Source organism: Macadamia integrifolia, unplaced genomic scaffold (genome assembly GCF_013358625.1).
Source record: "Macadamia integrifolia cultivar HAES 741 unplaced genomic scaffold, SCU_Mint_v3 scaffold960, whole genome shotgun sequence".
Lineage (NCBI taxonomy): Eukaryota > Viridiplantae > Streptophyta > Magnoliopsida > Proteales > Proteaceae > Macadamia > Macadamia integrifolia.
The window spans coordinates 132226-151073 of NW_024870602.1; the positions used below are offsets into that span (position 1 = coordinate 132226).

General features: G+C 42.5%; 1 protein-coding gene across 5 annotated transcripts; it reads left to right on the forward strand.

Moving 5' to 3' along the window:
• The first annotated feature begins 11514 nt into the window (after positions 1 to 11514).
• On the forward strand, positions 11515 to 18780 carry LOC122070648. Of its 5 annotated transcripts, none has more exons than XM_042634838.1 (8): positions 11515 to 11845; positions 11939 to 12422; positions 12517 to 12558; positions 12890 to 12913; positions 17460 to 17501; positions 17837 to 17860; positions 18171 to 18567; positions 18701 to 18780. In XM_042634838.1, exons 2-7 carry the CDS (start codon positions 12385 to 12387, stop codon positions 18400 to 18402), a joined length of 402 nt encoding a protein of 133 aa, XP_042490772.1. In that variant the 5' UTR covers positions 11515 to 11845; positions 11939 to 12384; the 3' UTR covers positions 18403 to 18567; positions 18701 to 18780. The 5 variants fall into 5 exon arrangements, 3 of the variants coding, with proteins under 3 accessions (XP_042490772.1, XP_042490770.1, XP_042490771.1); XM_042634836.1 differs by having other exon boundaries at positions 12184 to 12422; XM_042634837.1 differs by having other exon boundaries at positions 11515 to 12422.
• The last annotated feature ends 68 nt before the right edge of the window (positions 18781 to 18848 follow it).

Sequence of the window (18848 nt, forward strand, 5' to 3'; positions counted from 1 at the left end):
GTGCAGAATGCCATCATGGAGAAGGTGCTGCCTGTTTCTGTTGACATTTTTAGTTTCATTTTGATTAATAAAATTTCAGAAAACTGCTAGGTGTTACAGTTCCTTTGTAACTTCGTTGCTAGGGTTGGGGCCTTGTAAAATTCCATTGATGTGGCCACAGCTCTACTCTGATCCACATCACTGCCCTTTTCATATACCCAAATCTCCTCCAAAGATCCCTATATAATTCTGGAATTCTGTCCTACACCAGCAACTTTTGGTTGCACGAGAGGTTTGCCACAGTGGGATCCGTAACTCCCCTTTTGTTCGACTTAATTATCAAAGCCTCAAGTAGAATGCTTGCAAAAGCTGAGTGTTAAAGACTACTCACGATAAGGGAGTGTCCCTATCGTGCTTTATGTCTTAGCTGTGGTTGTAGTGTTTAATTGTGTTAGTTTCTTTCCTTTATTTCAGATGTCAACTTTACTTGTAATTAGACATATACTCTTATTAGGTCTGCTACTGAGAGTCTATTATCTTTGGCTATAAAGATTAGATGTGACCACGATAGGAAGTAGCTGAATCCTATTGTGATATGTTGGAATTCTCATTCTTCTGTCATTCTATCTTTCCCTGCCCTTCTCTTGTTCAAGCTATGTAAGGTCTGGTTGCAGGTTTCTCTGCTGCTACCTGGTATTAGAGCCAGGTTTTGATCCTGGGACCACCGGGATATAGGCCCACATCGCTTCCACTGCTAAAGACTACTACTGCTACAGCTAAAGACATGAAACATTATAGGGGCACTCCCCCTATCATTAGTAGTCTTTAACATTGAGGAAGGTGGTAAAGATTGAGGGTTCTTCCATTCCAAACTTGGAAAGTCTCATAACTCTTCTTCAATTAGTGAATGATGCACTTAATTTTCTTGGGTCTTTACACTGCCAATTATGGCTGCTTGGCTGTTTGTTAAGATGTTCTGAAGCAAATTTTGTGCTTCAAATAGGCTATTCTAGAAGTGAACTCATAACCATTATAGATGTTTGGAATATAAACACTTCTCTACTAGCTTTTATTGTAGGATTTAATAGCTACCTTGATTCACTTTGGGACTTCCCTGTTTGGTTATATCGATAAACGGATAAAATGCTTTTTACATTGTTAGGAAACTCTCTTCCAAAAGGGGAAAGCTTACTATAATCAAATCTGCTCTAGCAAGTGTTCCAAGTTATTTCTTTTCCCTTTTTACAGTCCCTGTCGATACTGTTAATAGGTTGTAACATCTACAATGGGACTGGTTCAATTTGAAGGTTTAATTCATCAAACTAACCACTTGTGGAGTTGGAGAAATTTTGCAAGCTTGGAAGTGAAGGTAGAATGGGATTTAGGAAGATTCCTAACATGAATAAAATCTCCTGTCTAAATCATTGAGGAAGTTTGCAGGAAAGTTAATTGAAGGGTCATAGCTGCCAATGTGGTGTATTGAATGACTGGGAAACCTAGTGGGTAATCACAAGCTTTTGGACCAGATTATTTAATTTTATATTTTCAATTAATTTTTTTGTTTGAAAATTTGATTTTCTTGAAGCTAATTTTTTGTAAATAATAGGTGGCCTTCAAGTTTTTTTATATGTTAGACATTGCTGGCTGATCTATGATTCAAAATGTTAAAAAACAGGGGAAAATATTCTGGTTTAGTTGAAAATCATGAAAATTTGTGGAAATATTGTTGATTTCTGAGTTCTTACCCCCAGACCTTGCACATGTGGGAGCCTCATGCACCAGGTACGCCCTTTTATTGTCGATTTTTTTTCAACTGATTGTGATTATGATTACATTGTTCCTTAATTAATTTTTTTTTAAATTAGGTATATCAATATTAAAATATAATAAAAACTAGTTTTAATTAGGAAAATATATAGGACTTATAGAAAAATTAAGTAATAACTTTACTGCTGTTTTAGAAGTCTTAACTGATGTAGAGCTCAATACTGTGTGCATTCTTGTTGCAACAATGTAAGAAGGTTGCATAATGACTGATCAGGGAGGAGACTTGGCATGGCGGCATTAGCGTACCCATTGGTAAGGAAAAAACAAAGTCACAATGCAGTTAATGTGGGAAGAAGATCATGGGAGGTGGGGCTACAAGACTGAAGCGGTATCACAATCAGTTGGTACCTCAATGAGTTTCTAGTCTTGCCCTCATCCTCGGCATAGTCAGCGAGATTTCCGACGCTAATGGTGGCATGAAGGACAAGAATAGTAACGAAGCCACAAAGGATTATAAACTTAATGTTGTTGAAAGTCTTCTGGATCTAATGCCCACGAGCTAAGCCAGAAGAAGATGTACGGCCGCTGAGTCCTGCAGTCGTGGTGGTATCCCCCCTCTCTTTCTCTCTCTCTCTAGATATATATATATATATAATATGTAAAGGCAGAGAGAGAAACCACAACAGTGACACGTTGATGGTTCCATGTAGGGGTGTCAATTCGTGGCCCGACCCGACTAAACCGACCGGGACCGACCGTTTATAGACCGGCCCGGCCCGGACCGTTTATTAAATGTGTCGGGCTTGAGCCCGGCCCGTTTATAAATGGTCGGTCTCGGTTTTGCTACTTGGACCGTCGGGCGCCCGACCGAGACCGACCGAATAACGCCCGACCGAGACCGGCCTATTGTGCACCGACTTGGCCCGACCCTTTAATGATTGTAGAATACCTATTTTACCCCATAAATTAAAGAATAAAAACTAAAAAGTAAAAGACATGTTCACATTTTAAATAATGGTTATATTTTGTATCATTTATTGATTTATTGTCATTTTTTTGGGCTTGCATGAGTGGGCCGGAATATAAGAGCACATTTTAAAGAGGGCCCGTTTAAAAATCGGTTAAAGCCCGTTTAACATTAAACATGTCCGTAGCCCGGTTAAGGCCTAACTAAAGCCCGATTAAGGTAGCCCGATTATAGCCCGAGACCGACCGACCGAATATAAAGTGTACCATGCCCTCAATAACTAAGCCCGATTAGTTAAATGGGCGGACACAGTGTAACCTTTGAAAGTCTTCAAGCCCGATTAAGCCCGACCGAAACCAGACCGGCCCGACCGGTTGACACCCCTAGTTCCATGGTTGAAGAGTGTTAAAACAATAGAGAGTGAAGAGAGGGTGGCTGAGGCTGATTGATAGGAAAAAGACACCTACAAGGTATTGGGTGTTCCTGAGATCAAGTGTAGCTACATTCATTGCTTATCATTGTCATAGCTCAGGTACGCCTGCAAGGCCTTAAAGTCAAAGGAAATTGCAAGTCTTGAAAAGATATTTTTCTTCTGAAAATGATGTTATTATACTGTTACTGCCTCGTTGTTTGGAAACTTTTTTTTTTGGGTGGGGACAGTCTTGGAGACCATAACCATTCTGGATATTAATGGGGTTATTATTTTGGATTTTGGTAGAGTCACACTTCATATTAAGTATTATTCAGATTCTAACCGAAGGTGGGGATAGTAAGTCCACAATGAATTCCCCTACTTTGTTGTGCCCTTGTGTACATGTTTGAATATATGTGATGCAGCCAGCCAATCCTAGTTTCCAGTCATGGTATTAGACATCAGATCGGCTGTTCCGTAGGCCCAAATCTAAATATTTCCCTGAAACAGGGTTGAAACAGGCTCGCTAATTTGCTGATTTTAGTAGCAAGTATTGGGGCAAGAAAACAAGCAGGAGAGAGAACAGATAGGGGGTTTTCTGGGATTGTGAACATTACCCATGAACAATCACTGAAGAGTGGAAAGAGAGAATAAAGGAAGACTTCTTGGCTATACAATTCGAATTCAAACCCATTTTCTGTATTTTATTCCATAACTAAGGGAGGCATGTGATTTATTTAAACATTAAATAATTAAACAAACTTAGAAACTACTTTTAGTATTCATAGATGAATCTTGTTAAACTACTAAGACTCCCAAACAGAAATTATATTTAATAGGACTCTTTCAGATTTATCTATGACAACTAAGGAATGGGGCCCACAAGATCCCTATAACGACCACTATTAGATAAATACTAATCTTTAATCGGTCCCCCATTAATTAAAATATTTGTTTTAGTGCACCCCTTTAGACCCCAATAAAACTTGAAGAATTAAACTACTACTCAGCCATAGTTTTTAAGGCACTGGTAAGGCAAGTGCCTTGGCACTGATGCGGTCTAGAGATGGTAAGGCAGTGCTCCGCCTTACGTGAAGTGGCTCCTTATGGGTTTTTTTTTTTTAAACACATTTAAAAATTACTTGATGAGTATTCCAAATATAGATTTTTTATTGGTAGGTGTATGATTTTGTTAACACTTGATATGTATGGGATCAGTTTTACTCCACCAAAAATAACCAAAACAAATAAAACAAAAACATGATTCACAAACAGGGTTTGGATTTTGTTAAGGGTTTTAAGAAAGGGCTTTGAAAAGGAATCAAGGAACAAGGAAGAACCACTAATCTAGGCGACCATTTTGCTCCGGCAGCGGTGAGTTTGCTCCAGCAGCAGTGAACTTCATTCTTTCTTGACAGGAGTAAAAATATAGTGGATGACCTTAGGGCTTAGACACTCATTTTGGTATCATAGAGGTAAGTATAATAAATACTTGTATTTTTTATGTCTTCTTTTCTTTATATTTATAATTTTTTTTCATAATTATGTATTTATATTATATGTTAATATGTTATGATGATTGATGATTGACGATTGATGAAGATGAACTTAGTTTATTCACTTTATTGATTTGTTTTCTTGATGAATATCTTACATTGGTATGAATATGAACCTTTAATATTTATTTAACATATGAGTAATAGGATTTAACTAGGATTTGAGCCAAATAGATTGGTTTTATAAAAATATTACACAGGAACGCTTTAGTCAATAAGGCGACGTTTTATGCCCGCCTTATCGCTAAGGCGCTCCGAAAGACCCTCGTCGCCTTATCGCCTTAAAAACTATGTACTCAGCCTTATCCCGTACATTATAGCCGATACACCACACATACTAGTGTGGCCAACAAAACTACTACTCAGTCTTATCCCAACAAAATGGGGTTAACTAAATGGTTCCAAATCCAATCAGAGGCAGCAAAAGGAAAGAAGATGTAATAATTGGTTATGCCCACCTAAATGGGGTCGGCTACATAAATTATGGCTCTCCAATCGGATATATTTACAGCCATACTTGGGACAAGATCTAAACTATGCATGTCTTTCCTCATTACTTCTCCTCTGGACATTTTTTGCCTGCCTCCTATCTCTTTTAGCTCCTTTAATCTGAATCAGATTACTTCATCACTCCTCCTTACTGGGGCATCCCTAGGCCCCCATTGAGCATGGTTATAGCACTTCAAATGGCTTTCTCAGAGCTTATCATGAATCGGGTTAACTCCCAAATCAGCCCTAATATGATCATTCCTTACATCCTTCATAGTTTTCCCGCCCATCCATCTCAACATCCTCATCTTTCTACACAAAGCTTATTGATATGGGACTTCTTAACTGCCTATCATTCTGTCCCGTACATTATAGCCGATTTAACGACTGTCCTATAGAACTTTCCTTAAAAATTTAAAGGAATCTGTCAATCAACACCCTGGATGCACCGCACCTCTCCACTTCATCTATCTCACCTTGATCCTCTGTGAAACATCATCCTCTATGTCACCTCCCACCTTCTTTATTGAGTGACCATGAGAGGAAAACAGAATGGAAGGAGAGGGTAGAAGAGTGTTGTGCGATAGAGAGATTTTCACCTCCTATTGTCCAGCCTATTATATATTATATTAAGATGAAAATAAATACAACTTGAATGGGAGACTGAATCCTATCCATAACAATAGCTAAGAAATACAAGACATACTCCCCACAACACTTGACACTTAACATGACCAAGGACAACATTCCGTTTGTCCATCCATGATTGACCTACTATGATGAAATGTTTGGAAGGAGGAATTACATGACGTCTAGCATCGTCAAAGTAGGAAGAAACTGAAAATTTGATCAAAACCTCACCATTACATTTTGATGATTTCATCTTAGACAGCATCTCTACCCTTGTCTGTGGAGAACAAAATATCAATATTTATGCCATCCCCATCTATCAAATCGGTATTTTTGAAAGAAAAAAAAATTATATATTACCACTAACATTCTAGATTTATTATACTGTTTTTAGATTTAATGAATTTTTCATGAGGCCAGAACTATGATGATGAGAAATGAACTTCTCATGCTTTATGCAGGTTTCACATTAGGTATACAGGAGAGTTTGAAATCATAAGTACTGTAAGATCAATCACATTCTTTCTTTCCAAGGATGAATTGTACATCATTATCATTCATTCTCAAAATTCAGAAAAAAAGAAGAGTCAATTTAAAGTCCCACCTTAGATAGCTGACATAATTGAATAATTTCTACCCCCAAAATAGCCCCTTTTAGTAGAAACATGTAGTTATTTTTAGACAATTGGGAGTTGTATATCTGCACGTGAAACATGAAATTAGTCGGAAAGTGTCTAGACTTGATCCAACATCCACTAGTCAAAATCTTGACGGCATTTCAAAAGCATGATAGATATGGTGAAGAAAATGGTTTTTTTTTTTCTTTTGTTAGCTTTCCCTGTTCTAATGCCAGCAGTTTTGTTTAGCAAATTGTTGTTTCTTTTCCTCTTTTGTTATGATTCCCTTTTGACTATATTTTGTATACTTGAGATAATAACATAATAAATGCACATCATCTACTTTTGATTTGTTTCTACATCACTGACCTTCAAATTGGATTACTACTAATTACAAGAATAGAAAACGAAAGTAGAAATGGAAAATTAAAGTTTGAACTTTATTGAGATAATGACATAATGTCTGCCCCATGTCTCACTGAACTAAAGGCCTATAATATATTTGCTACTTTAGATGAGGCTGACACCATATGTTTGTGATTGTTACACAATATTGTTATGTTTTGATGCTTCTTCAAGATATCTTCTTCTGACTAAAGAAAACTATTATTTGGAAACTAATAGAGAACAATGTTCAGTGTTCACCGGGGGGGGGGTAAGACTGAAACGGTTTGGCATGTTAAAGATAGTGAAGCTGATGCTGTGATAGGGATTTGGATGATAGAGCACTCTTCCATGGTTTTTGTTTGCTCATTTGTTTCGGTGACACAAATCTATGGTTTCATTACTAGATCAACTAGCTTAAGATGATCCTAATCATAGTTGCCACGGCGTCAAGGCGAACCAAGGCGGTGGAGGGTTGTCTAAGCGATTAGGCGAGAAGGCGCACGCCTTAAGGCGAACGAGGCGAACAAGTGTTATTTTTTTATTTTTCCTATTTTCTAACATTATTTAGTAAGTTATATATACCTTGTATCATAAAAAATCAAGATTAAGACATCAAGCATCAAGTCATTAAAAATCAACATTTAGCCACATCAAATCATAAAAAATTAACATTAAGTCATATTAAGTTATAAAAAATCAACATTTAGAGAAATGCTCTTATTCTATTATTCATAAATAAGTGCCAAAACACAAGGCGACATGCAGTGCAACAAGGCGGATGTCGCCTTGGCCCCAGGCAAACCGCCTGGACGCCTAGTCGTCGCCTAGGCGATGCCTTGACAACTATGATCCTAACCTTTAAAAGAGATGAAACTTAGACAGAAGAGCCTACCTCAGTTGGGAGCTCAGGTCAAAGGTGAGCATATCTGATTGGAAGACCTTCCCTAGGTTGGCGCTCAGGCCAAGGCTGAGTGGACTTGACCAAAGGGCCTTCCCTCGGTTGGGGGCTCAAGTCGGCACACCTGACCGAAGGCCTTCCCTCAATTGAGGACTTAGGCTAAGGCCAAGCAGACCTGACCAAAGGGCCTACCCTCAGTCGGGAGCATAAGCCAAGGCCAAGTACACTTGGCCAAAGGGCTTACCCTCGGTTGGGAATTTAGGCCAAAGCCGAGCACACGTGACCGAAGGGCCTACCCTTAGTTCGGAGCTTAGGCCAAACCCGAGCATATCTGATTGAAGGGCCTTCCCTTGATTGGGGCTCAGGCCAAGGCCTAGCACATCTGACCGTTGTTTGGGGGGCTCAGGCCAATGCCAAACACCTCAGATCGGGTCTACCCTCAGTTGGGAGCTCAAGTCAAATCCAAGCACACCTAACCAAATGGCCTACCCTTGGTTGAGAGTTCAGGAGAACGGAAAGCACACCAGACGGATGAACCTTCCCTTTGTTGGGAGCTCATGTCAAAGCCGAGCATATATGATCGAAAGGCTTTCGGTTGGGGGCTCAGGCCAAGGCCGAACACCTTAGATCGAAGGGCATACCCTCAGTTTGGATCTCAGACCAAATCTGAGCACACCTAATCGAAGGGCGTCCCCTCTGTTGGCAACTCATGTCAAACCCGAGCATATATGATCGGAAGGCCTTCCTTTGGTAGGGGGCTCAGGCTAAGGGTGAACACCTTAGATCGAAGGGCTTACCCTCGGTTGGGAGTTCAGGCTAAAGCCGAGCACACCGGATCGAAGGGCCTACCCTTGGGAGTTCAGGCCAATGACAAGCACACTAGACCGAAGGGCCTACCCTCTGTTAGGAGCTCAGGTCAAAGCTGAGCATACCTGATCGGATGGCCTTCCCTCGGTTAGGGGATTAGGCTAAGGTCGAGCAAAACTGATCGAAGGGCCTACCTCGGTTGAGGGCTTTGACCAAAGCTGACCACACCTTCCCGAAGGGCCTTCCCTCAGTTGAAACTTAGGCTAAGGCTGAGCAGAAGTGACCAAAGTGCCTACCCTTAGTTAGAGTTTAAGCTAAGGCCGAGCACACCTAACCGAAGGGCCTACCCTCAGTTAGGAGCTCCGGCTAAGGCCGTGCAAACCTGACCGAAGGGTCTATTCTTAGTTTAAAGTCAGGCCACGGCCGAGCACACCTGTCCGAAGGGCCTACCCTCGGTTGGGAGCTCTTGCCACGACTGAGTACACCTGACTAAAGGGCCTACTCTCGGTTGGGAGCCCAGGCAAAGGCTTAGCACACCTGATCGAAGGGCTTTCCTTTGGTTAAGGGCTCAGACTAAAGTTGAGCACACCTGAGTACCTGACCTTAGGCATACCCTCGATTGAGAGCTCAGGCTAAAGTCGAGCACACCAGACTGACGATCCTACCACGGTTGGGAGATCAGGCCCAAGCTGAGCACATCTGACCGAAAGGCCTTCCTTTGGTTAAGGTTTTAGGCCAAAGCCGAGCAGACCTGATCGAAGTGGCAACCTTCGGTTGGGAGTTAAAGCCAAGGCCAAACACACCTCATGGAAGGTATTACCCTTATTTGGGAGCTCAGGCTAAGACTGAGCAGACCTGACCATAGTTAGCAAATTCGGATTCGGGAATTATTCGGACGGAGAATTATTCGGAATAATTCGATTGATTAATTTAAGGATTCGGTCAAAAAAGCGGTCAAAAAAGCTTATTGGGTTTTTTTTTTGTTTTTGTTTTTGTTTTTTTAAAATACTGTTTAAGTGGACCGAATAATTCGGTTTAATTCGGATTCGGTCCGAATTATTCGCGTTTTATATTCACTTTCGAAAAAATCACGAATTTTACCGAATTTTATTTTTAATTCGGATTCGGTCAGAATTTTTGATAAAATTCAGAAAAATTCGGTTCGGCCGAATAATTCACGAATTATTCGGCCGAATTGATAACACTGGACCTGACCAAAGGGCTTACCCTTGGTTAGCGGCTCAAGCCAATGCCGAGCACACCTGACCAGAGGGCCGACCCTTGGTTGGGAACTCAGGCCAAAGCCGAGCATAGCTGACTGAAGGGCCTTACCTCGATTGGGAGATGAGGCTAAAGCCAAACACCCTGATTGAAGGGTCTAGCCTTGGTTGGGGCTGGGGCTGGGGCTGGGGCTGGGGCTGGGGCTAAAGCTTAAGCCGAGCACACCTGGCCAAAGTGCCTACCCTTAATTGGGAGTTCAAGCTAAAGCCGAGCCAAAGGACCTACCCTCGGTTGGGAGCTTAGGCCACGGTCGAGTACAGCCGACTGAAGGGCCTAATCTCCATTGGGAGCTCAGGCCACGATTGAGTACACTGGACTGAAGGGCATACTGTCGATTGGGAGCTCAGGCCAAGGCTGAGCACACTTGATCAAAGGGCTTTCCATTAGTTGAGGGCTCAGGATAAAGCTAAGCAAACTTGACCTGAGGGCCTACCCTCGGTTGAGAGCTCTAGCCAAAGCCAAGCACACCAGATTGAAAGTCCTATTGCAGTTGGAAGCTCAGGCCCAAGCAGAGCACACCTGACTGAAAGGCCTTCCCTTAGTTAAGGTCTCATACAAAGCCATGCAGACCTAATTGAGGTGCCAACCTTCGGTTCGGTTGGGAGTTAGAGCCAAGGCCAATCACACCTGACGGAACGTATTACCTTTGTTTGGGAGCTGAGACTAAGGCCAAGAAGATTAGACCAAAGGGCTTGCCCTCGGTTTGAGCACACCTGAACAAAGGGCCTAACCTCGGATGGGAGCTCAAGCCAAGGCTGAGCATAGCTGACCGAAGGGACTTGCCACTATTGGGGGATGAGGCTAAAGTCGAACACCTTGATTGAAGGTTCTAGCTTCTGTTGGGGGCTTAGGCCTAGGCCGAGCACACTTGACCAAAGTGCCTACCCTTAATTGGGAGTTCAAGCTATAAAGATGAGCACACCTGGCCAAAGGGCCTACCCTCGGTTAGGAGCTGAGGCCAAGGCCGTGAAAACCTAACCGAAGGGTCTACTCTCAGTTTGGGGTCAGGATAAGGCCGAGCACATATGATCGAAGGGCCAACCCTCGATTAGAGGCTCTGGTTAAGGCCAAACACACAAGACCAAGGGGCCTACCCTCGATTGGGGGCTCAGGCCAAGGCCAAACAGACTTTATCGAGGGGCCTACACTTGGTTGGGTGCACAGGCCAAGGTTGAGCACACCTGACGAAAGGGCTTACCCTCAGTTGGGAGCTCAGGCTAAAGCTGAGAATAGATGACCAAAGGGCTATGCCTCTGTTGGAGCCTTAGGCCAAAGCTGAGCACACCTGATCGAAGTGCCTACCCTCAGTTAGGAGTTCAGGCCAAAGCCGAGCAAACCTGACCGAAGGGCCTTCCCTCGTTTGGGAGCTCATGCCTATGCTGAGCACCCTGCTTGCTCAGAGAACCTTCTCCCATAAAATAGTCAAATGTGCCTGAGCATAGTTTACTTTGGAGAGTCAAATATGTTTTTCCCAAAAAAAAGGTGGGAATGATGGAATTTAAAAAATATATATATAAAAAAACTATAAAAAAGTATGTGATCACCCACTACGTGTTCACTGTCTAATTTTGACAGTAGGGCTTCTAATCTTAAAAAGAGTACCAAAGAAAAAAAGGGGGGACCAAGGGGGATACAAAATGTTGGGCAACATTCACTTTTGTTTGATTATTAGCACTCAGCCTGTAGCGCAAGCTTAGTTTTATTCACTGGTTTGATTTACAAGAACCAAGTTCTTGGTATCAGAAAATTTATTAATAATTTTTTTCTAATTATGCAAGAACTTGACTTGGGTAAGGACAAGGTAAGATTTATGTAATAGATTTATTTCCTAGAAACGAAATTATCTTGTTTATACCTATTCTCCAAATATGCAGTGCAACATGAACTTGGTTTTAGATGAGCGTTGCTTATATCAAAGATTCTAGAACTACAGATAAGTTTTTCCTTTGTCTTCTATTTTGTTTCTGAATATCATTCATGTTAATGAATTTAGAAATCAATATTTATTTGTAGGAGAAAGAGAAAAGGAGAACCTGTCAAAATACTAGCACCAAGGTATCCTAGCAATTCCAGTTGCTGTGTTATATGCTGCACATTTTCAGAACCGACACTTTGTTTTGTGGTCTTACTCTTGGAGGGAACCTCTAGGTGTGGGAAGGCGTCAGGGAACTCCTCACTGTTTAATCTTGACAATAGTACTTCTTATCTAAAAGGAGCACCAGAAGAAGGGGGGGGGGACTAATAAAGATACAAAGTCAGTGACAATATTCACCTTTTATTACTACCAATCATCTTGTAACATAAGTCTGGTTAAATTCACTGTATTGTTTTACGAGAACCAATTTTTTTGTTTCAGAAAATTTATTGATATTTTTTTTTTTCTAATTGTGCAGGAACTTGACTTGGATAACGATAAGGTAAGATTTATGTAGTAGATTTCTTTCCTAGAAACGATGTTATCTTGTTTATACATATTCTCCAAATATGTAGTTTTTTATTATTCCACAACCCCCTTCCAAAAAAAAAATATATATATATATATAAATTATGTACGTAGTCGGGATTTCTTTGTTTGCCACTAAAAGCTGTGTAGCATGAACTTGGTTGAAGATGATCCTTGCTTACATCAAAGGTTGTAGAACTACAGATAAGTTTTGCCTATGTTTTCTATTTGTTTCCGAATATCATTCATGTTGATGAATTTAGAAATCAATCTTTATTTGCAGGAGAAAGAGAAAAGGAGAATCTGTTAAAATACTAGCGCCAAGGTATCTTAGTAATTCCAGTTGCTATTTTATTTGCTGCACATTTTCAGAACTGATCTATCTCCTCCCTTCTTTATAACTTACACCTTGGTGTGGGAAGGCGTTAGGGGACTTCGCACTAATTAATCTTGACAGTAGTATGTCTTATCTAAAAAGGACTACGAAAGAGAAGGGGGGAGTAATGAGGATATAAAGTGAAGGACAATATTCACTTTTGTTTGATTACTACCACTCAGTCTGTAATGCATGTTTAGTTAAATTCACTATATTGTTTTACAAGAACTAATTTTTTGTTTTCAGAAAATTTATTGATAGTTTTTCACCAATTGTGCAGGAACTTGACTTGGGTATCGACGAGGTAGGATTTACGTAAAAGATTTCTCTCCTAGAAACGAAGTTATCTTATTTATTCTAGTTCTCTAAATATGTAGTTTTGTAATTATTCCACCCCCTATTATATATATATATATATAGTTTGGTTTTGTTTGTTTGCAGCTAAAAACACTCCTACATGAACGTGGATGTAGATGAGCCTTGCTTACAACAAAGATTGTATAATTGCAGATAAGTTATGCATATGTCATCTATTTGTTTCCTAGTATCATTCACAGTGATGCCTTAAAAAATAAATCATTCTTTGCAGGTGAAAGCACTACTGTATGAACTTGGAGCTCAGACCGAAAGGCTTTCCCTCGGTTGGGAGTTAAAGCCAAGGCCAAGTATGCCTCATGGATGATATTACCCTCATTTGGGAGCTCAGGCCAAGGCGGAGCAGACCTGATCAAAGGGCCTACCTTAGTTGGGTGCTTAGGCCAATGTCGAGCTCCACTGACCAAAGGGCCGACCCTCGGTTAGGAGCTTAGGCAAAAGCCGGGCATAGCTAACCAAAGGGTTTTGCCTCGATGTGGGGATGAGGCTAACGCCGAACACCCTGATTGAAGGGTCAAGCCTCAGTTAGGGCTTAAGCTTAGGCCGAGCACACCTGACCAAAGTGCACCTGACCAAAGTGCTAACCCTTAATGGGGAGTTCAAGCTAAAGCTGAGCACACCTAACCGAAGGGCCTTCCCTCGGTTAGGAGCCCAAGGCATGGCTGTGCAAACCTGACTGAAGGGTCTACTCTCGGTTTGGGGTCAAACTAAGGCCGGGCATACCTGACCGAAGGGCCTACCCTCGGTTTGGGGCTCTGGACAAGGCTAGACACACTGGACCGAAGGGCCTACCCTCGGTTGGGTGCTAAGGTCATGGCCAAGTACACTTGATCAAAGGGCCTATTCTTGATTGGGAGTTCAGGCTAAGGCTGAGTAGACTGAACAGAGGGGCCTACACTCGTTTGGGGGCTCAGGCCAAGGTTGAGCACACCTGACCAAAGGGCCTGCCCTCGATTGGGAGCTGAGGACAAAGTCGAGCATAGATGACCGAAAGGCCTTGCCTTTTTTTTAGGGCTTAGGCTAAAGCCGAGAAAGCCAAATTAAAGGGCCTAACCTTGGATAGGGTCTTAGGCCTAGGCCAAGCTCACCTAACCAAAGTGCCTACCCTCAGTTGGGAGTTCAAGCCTAGACCGAGCACAACTGACCGAAGGGCCTACCCTCGGTTAGGAGCTCAGGCCAAGGTCGAGCAAACTTGACTGATGGGCCTACCCTCGGTTTGGGGTCGCGCCAAAGCCGAGCACACCTGACCAAAGAGCCTAACTTCAGTAGGGGCTCAGGCAAAGGCTAAACACACCAGATCGAAGGGCTTACACGAGTTTGGGGGCTCAGGCCGAGGTCGAGTACACCTGACCAAAGGGCTTATCCTTAGTTGGGAGCTCAGGCTAAAGGCGAGCATAGATGACCGAAGGGCCTTGCCTCTGTTTAGGGCTTAGGCTAAAGCCAAACAAGCCAAATTGAAGGACCTAACCTCGGATGGGGGCTTAGGCCTAGGCTGAGCAGACCTAACCAAAGTTCCTACCCTCAGTTTGGAGTTCATGCCTAGGCAGAGCAAAATTGACTAAGGGGCCTACCCTCAGTTTGGGTCAGGCCAAATTCTAGAACACCTGATCGAAGGGCCTACCTTCGGTAAGGGATCAAGCTAAGGCCAAACATACCAAACCGAAGGGACTACCCTCGGTTGGGAGCTCAGCCACGACTGAGTACACCTGATTGAAGGGTGTACTCTAGGTTAGGAGATCAGGCTAAGGCAAAGCACACCTGACCGAAGGGTCTACCCTCGGTTGGGAGCTCAAACCAAATTCCAGCATACGATCGAAGGGCCTTACCTTTGTTAGGGGCTCAAGCTAAGGCTGTGAAACTTGACTGAAGGACATACCCTCTGTTGGGAGCTTAGGCCATGACCAAGTACAGTTGACTGAAGGGCCTACTCTCTATTAGGAGCTCTGGCCAAAGCCGAATATACCTGACTGAGGGGCCTATACTCGTTTGGGGGCTTAGGATAAGGTCGAGCACACCTGACCAAAGGGCTTACCCTTGGTTGGGAAATGGGAACTCAAGAGAAGGTCGAGTATAGATGACCCAAGGGCCTTACCTCTATTTGGGGCTCAAGCTAAAGCCGTGCAAGCCAAACCAAAGGACCTAACCTCGGACGGGGGCTTAGGCCTAGGCCAAGCACGCCTGACCAAAGTGCTTACCTTCAGTGGGGAGTTCAAGCTTAAGCCGAGCACAACTGACCGAAGGGCCTACCCTCGGTTGAGAGCTCTAGCCAAGAACCACAGACCGAAGGTAGGCCTAGAGAAGGGCCTACCTTAGGTTGGGAGCTCAACCATGGCTGAGTACACCTGACCGAAGGGCGTATTCTCTGTTAGGAGCTCAGGCCAAAGCCGAGCACACCTGACCGAAGGGTCTACCCCGGTTTGGAGCTTAAACCAGAGTCGAGGATACGTGCTAGAAGGGCCTTCCCTCGGTTGCGGGCTTAAGCCAAAGCTGAGCAAACCTGATTGAAGGGCCTACCCTTGATTGGGGGCTCAGGCCAAAGCCTAGAACACCTAACGGAAGGACTTACTCTCGATTGGGAGCTTAGGTCATAATCTAGTGCACTTGATCGAAGGGCCTACTCTCAGTTGGGAGCTTAGCTTAAGGTTGAGCACACTTGATCGAAGGGCATACCCTCAGTTGGGGGCTCTGGCCAAGGCCAAACACACCACACTGAAGGGTCTACCCTAGGTTGGAAGCTCAAGCTCGGGCCACGACCGAGTACACCGGACTGAAGGGCATACTGTCGGTTGGGAGCTCAGGCCAAGGCCGAGCACACTTGATCAAAGGGCTTTCTATTGGTTGAGGGCTCAGGATAAAGCTAAGCACACTTGACCTTAGGGCCTACCCTCGGTTGAGAGCTCAAGCCAAAGCCGAGCACATCAGACTAAAGGTCCTATCGCAGTTGGAAGCTCAGGCCCAAGTAGAGCACACCTGACTGAAAGGCCTTCCCTTGGTTAAGGTCTCAGGCAAAGCCGAGTAGACCGCAAAGCCTTGTAGACCTAATTGAGATGCCAACCTTCGGTTTGGTTGGGAGTTAGAGCCAAGGCCAAGCACACCTGACGGAAGGTATTCCCCTCATTGGGAGCTGAGGCCAAGGCCGAGATCCTCGGTTGGGGGCTCGAACCATGGTCGAGCACACCTAACCAAAGAGCCTAACCTCGGTTGGGAGCTCAAGCAAGGCCAAGCATAGCTGACCGAAGGGCCTTGCCTCGATTGGGGGATGAGGCTAAAGTCGAACACCTTGATTGAAGGTTTTAGCTTCTGTTGGGGGCTTAGGCCTAGGCCGAGCACACTTGACCAAAGTGCCAACTCTCAATTGGGAGTTTAAGCTAAGGCCGAGCGCACTTAGCCAAAGGGCCTACCCTCAGTTAGGAGCTCAGGCCAAGGCCGTGCAAACCTATCCGAAGGGCCTACTCTCAGTTTGGGGTTAGGACAAAGCCGAGCTCACATGATCGAAGGGTCTACCCTCGGTTAAGGGCTCTGGTTAAGGCCAAACACACAAGACCGAGGGGCCTACCCTCGATTGGGGGCTCAGGCCATGGCCGAGAAGACCTGACTGAGGGGCCTACACTCGGTTGGGTGCTTAGGCCAAGGTCGGGCACACCTGACGAAAGGGCTTACCCTTAGTTGGGAGCTCAAGCTAAAGCCGAGCATAGATGACCAAAGGTCTATGCCTCTGTTGGAGGCTCAAGCCAAAGCCGAGCACACCTGACTGAAGTGCCTACCTTCAGTTGGGAGTTCAGGCCCAAGCTGAGCAAACCTGACCGAAGGGCCTTCCCTCGATTGGGAGCTCACGCCAATGCCGAGCACCCTGCTTGCTCAGAGAACCTTCTCCCATAAAATAGTCAAATGTGCCTGAGCATAGTTTACTTTGGAGACTCAAATATGTTTTTCCCAAAAAAAAGGTGGGAATGATGGAATTTAAAAAATATATATATAAAAAAACTATAAAAAAGTTTGTGATCACCCACTCCGTGTTCACTGTCTAATTTTAACAATAGGGCTTCTAATCTTAAAAAGAGTACCAAAGAAAAAAAGGGGGGACCAAGGGGGATACAAAGTGAAAGACAACATTCACTTTTGTTTGATTACTAGCACTTAGCTTGTAGCGTAAGCTTAGTTTTATTCACTAGTTTGATTTACAAGAACCAAGTTCTTGCTATCATAAAATTTATTAATAATTTTTTTCTAATTATGCAAGAACTTGACTTGGGTAAGGACAAGGTAAGATTTATGTAATAGATTTATTTCCTAGAAACGAAATTATCTTGTTTATACCTATTCTCCAAATATGCAGTGCAACATGAACTTGGTTTTAGATGAGCGTTGCTTATATCAAAGATTCTAGAACTACAGATAAGTTTTTCCTTTGTCTTCTATTTTGTTTCTGAATATCATTCATGTTAATGAATTTAGAAATCAATATTTATTTGTAGGAGAAAGAGAAAAGGAGAACCTGTCAAAATACTAGCACCAAGGTATCCTAGCAATTCCAGTTGCTGTGTTATATGCTGCACATTTTCAGAACCGACACTTTGTTTTGTGGTCTTACTCTTGGAGGGAACCTCTAGGTGGGAAGGCGTCAGGGAACTCCTCACTGTTTAATCTTGACAATAGTACTTCTTATCTAAAAGGAGCACCAGAAGAAGGGGGGGGGACTAATAAAGATACAAAGTCAATGACAATATTCACCTTTTATTACTACCAATCATCTTGTGACATAAGTCTGGTTAAATTCACTGTATTGTTTTACGAGAACCAATTTTTTTGTTTCAGAAAATTTATTGATATTTTTTTTTTTCTAATTGTGCAGGAACTTGACTTGGATAACGATAAGGTAAGATTTATGTAGTAGATTTCTTTCCTAGAAACGATGTTATCTTGTTTATACATATTCTCCAAATATGTAGTTTTTTATTATTCCACAACCCCCTTCCAAAAAAAAATATATATATATATATATAAATTATGTACGTAGTCGGGATTTCTTTGTTTGCCACTAAAAGCTGTGTAGCATGAACTTGGTTGAAGATGAGCCTTGCTTACATCAAAGGTTGTAGAACTGCAGATAAGTTTTGCCTATGTTTTCTATTTGTTTCCGAATATCATTCATGTTGATGAATTTAGAAATCAATCTTTATTTGCAGGAGAAAGAGAAAAGGAGAATCTGTTAAAATACTAGCGCCAAGGTATCTTAGTAATTCCAGTTGCTATTTTATTTGCTGCACATTTTCAGAACTGATCTATCTCCTCCCTTCTTTATCACTTACACCTTGGTGTGGGAAGGCGTTAGGGGACTTCGCACTAATTAATCTTGACAGTAGTATGTCTTATCTAAAAAGGACTACGAAAGAGAAGGGGGGAGTAATGAGGATATAAAGTGAGGGACAATATTCACTTTTGTTTGATTACTACCACTCAGTCTGTAATGCATGTTTAGTTAAATTCACTATATTGTTTTACAAGAACTAATTTTTTGTTTTCATAAAATTTATTGATAGTTTTTCACCAATTGTGCAGGAACTTGACTTGGGTATCGTCGAGGTAGGATTTACGTAAAAGATTTCTCTCCTAGAAACGAAGTTATCTTATTTATTCTAGTTCTCTAAATATGTAGTTTTGTAATTATTCCACCCCCTATTATATATATATATAGTTTGGTTTTGTTTGTTTGCAGCTAAAAGCACTCCTACATGAACGTGGATGTAGATGAGCCTTGCTTACAACAAAGATTGTATAATTGCAGATAAGTTATGCATATGTCATCTATTTGTTTCCTAGTATCATTCACAGTGATGCCTTGAAAAATAAATCATTCTTTGCAG

Coding starts and splice junctions, on each gene's coding strand:
- LOC122070648 (XM_042634837.1), top strand. CDS start 12,385: ATGAACTTGGTTGAAGATGATCCTTGCTTACATCAAAG. Junction 12,559..12,889: donor GTTAAAATACTAGCGCCAAG/GTATCTTAGTAA, acceptor CCAATTGTGCAG/GAACTTGACTTGGGTATCGA. Junction 12,914..17,459: donor TTGACTTGGGTATCGACGAG/GTAGGATTTACG, acceptor ATTTATTTGTAG/GAGAAAGAGAAAAGGAGAAC.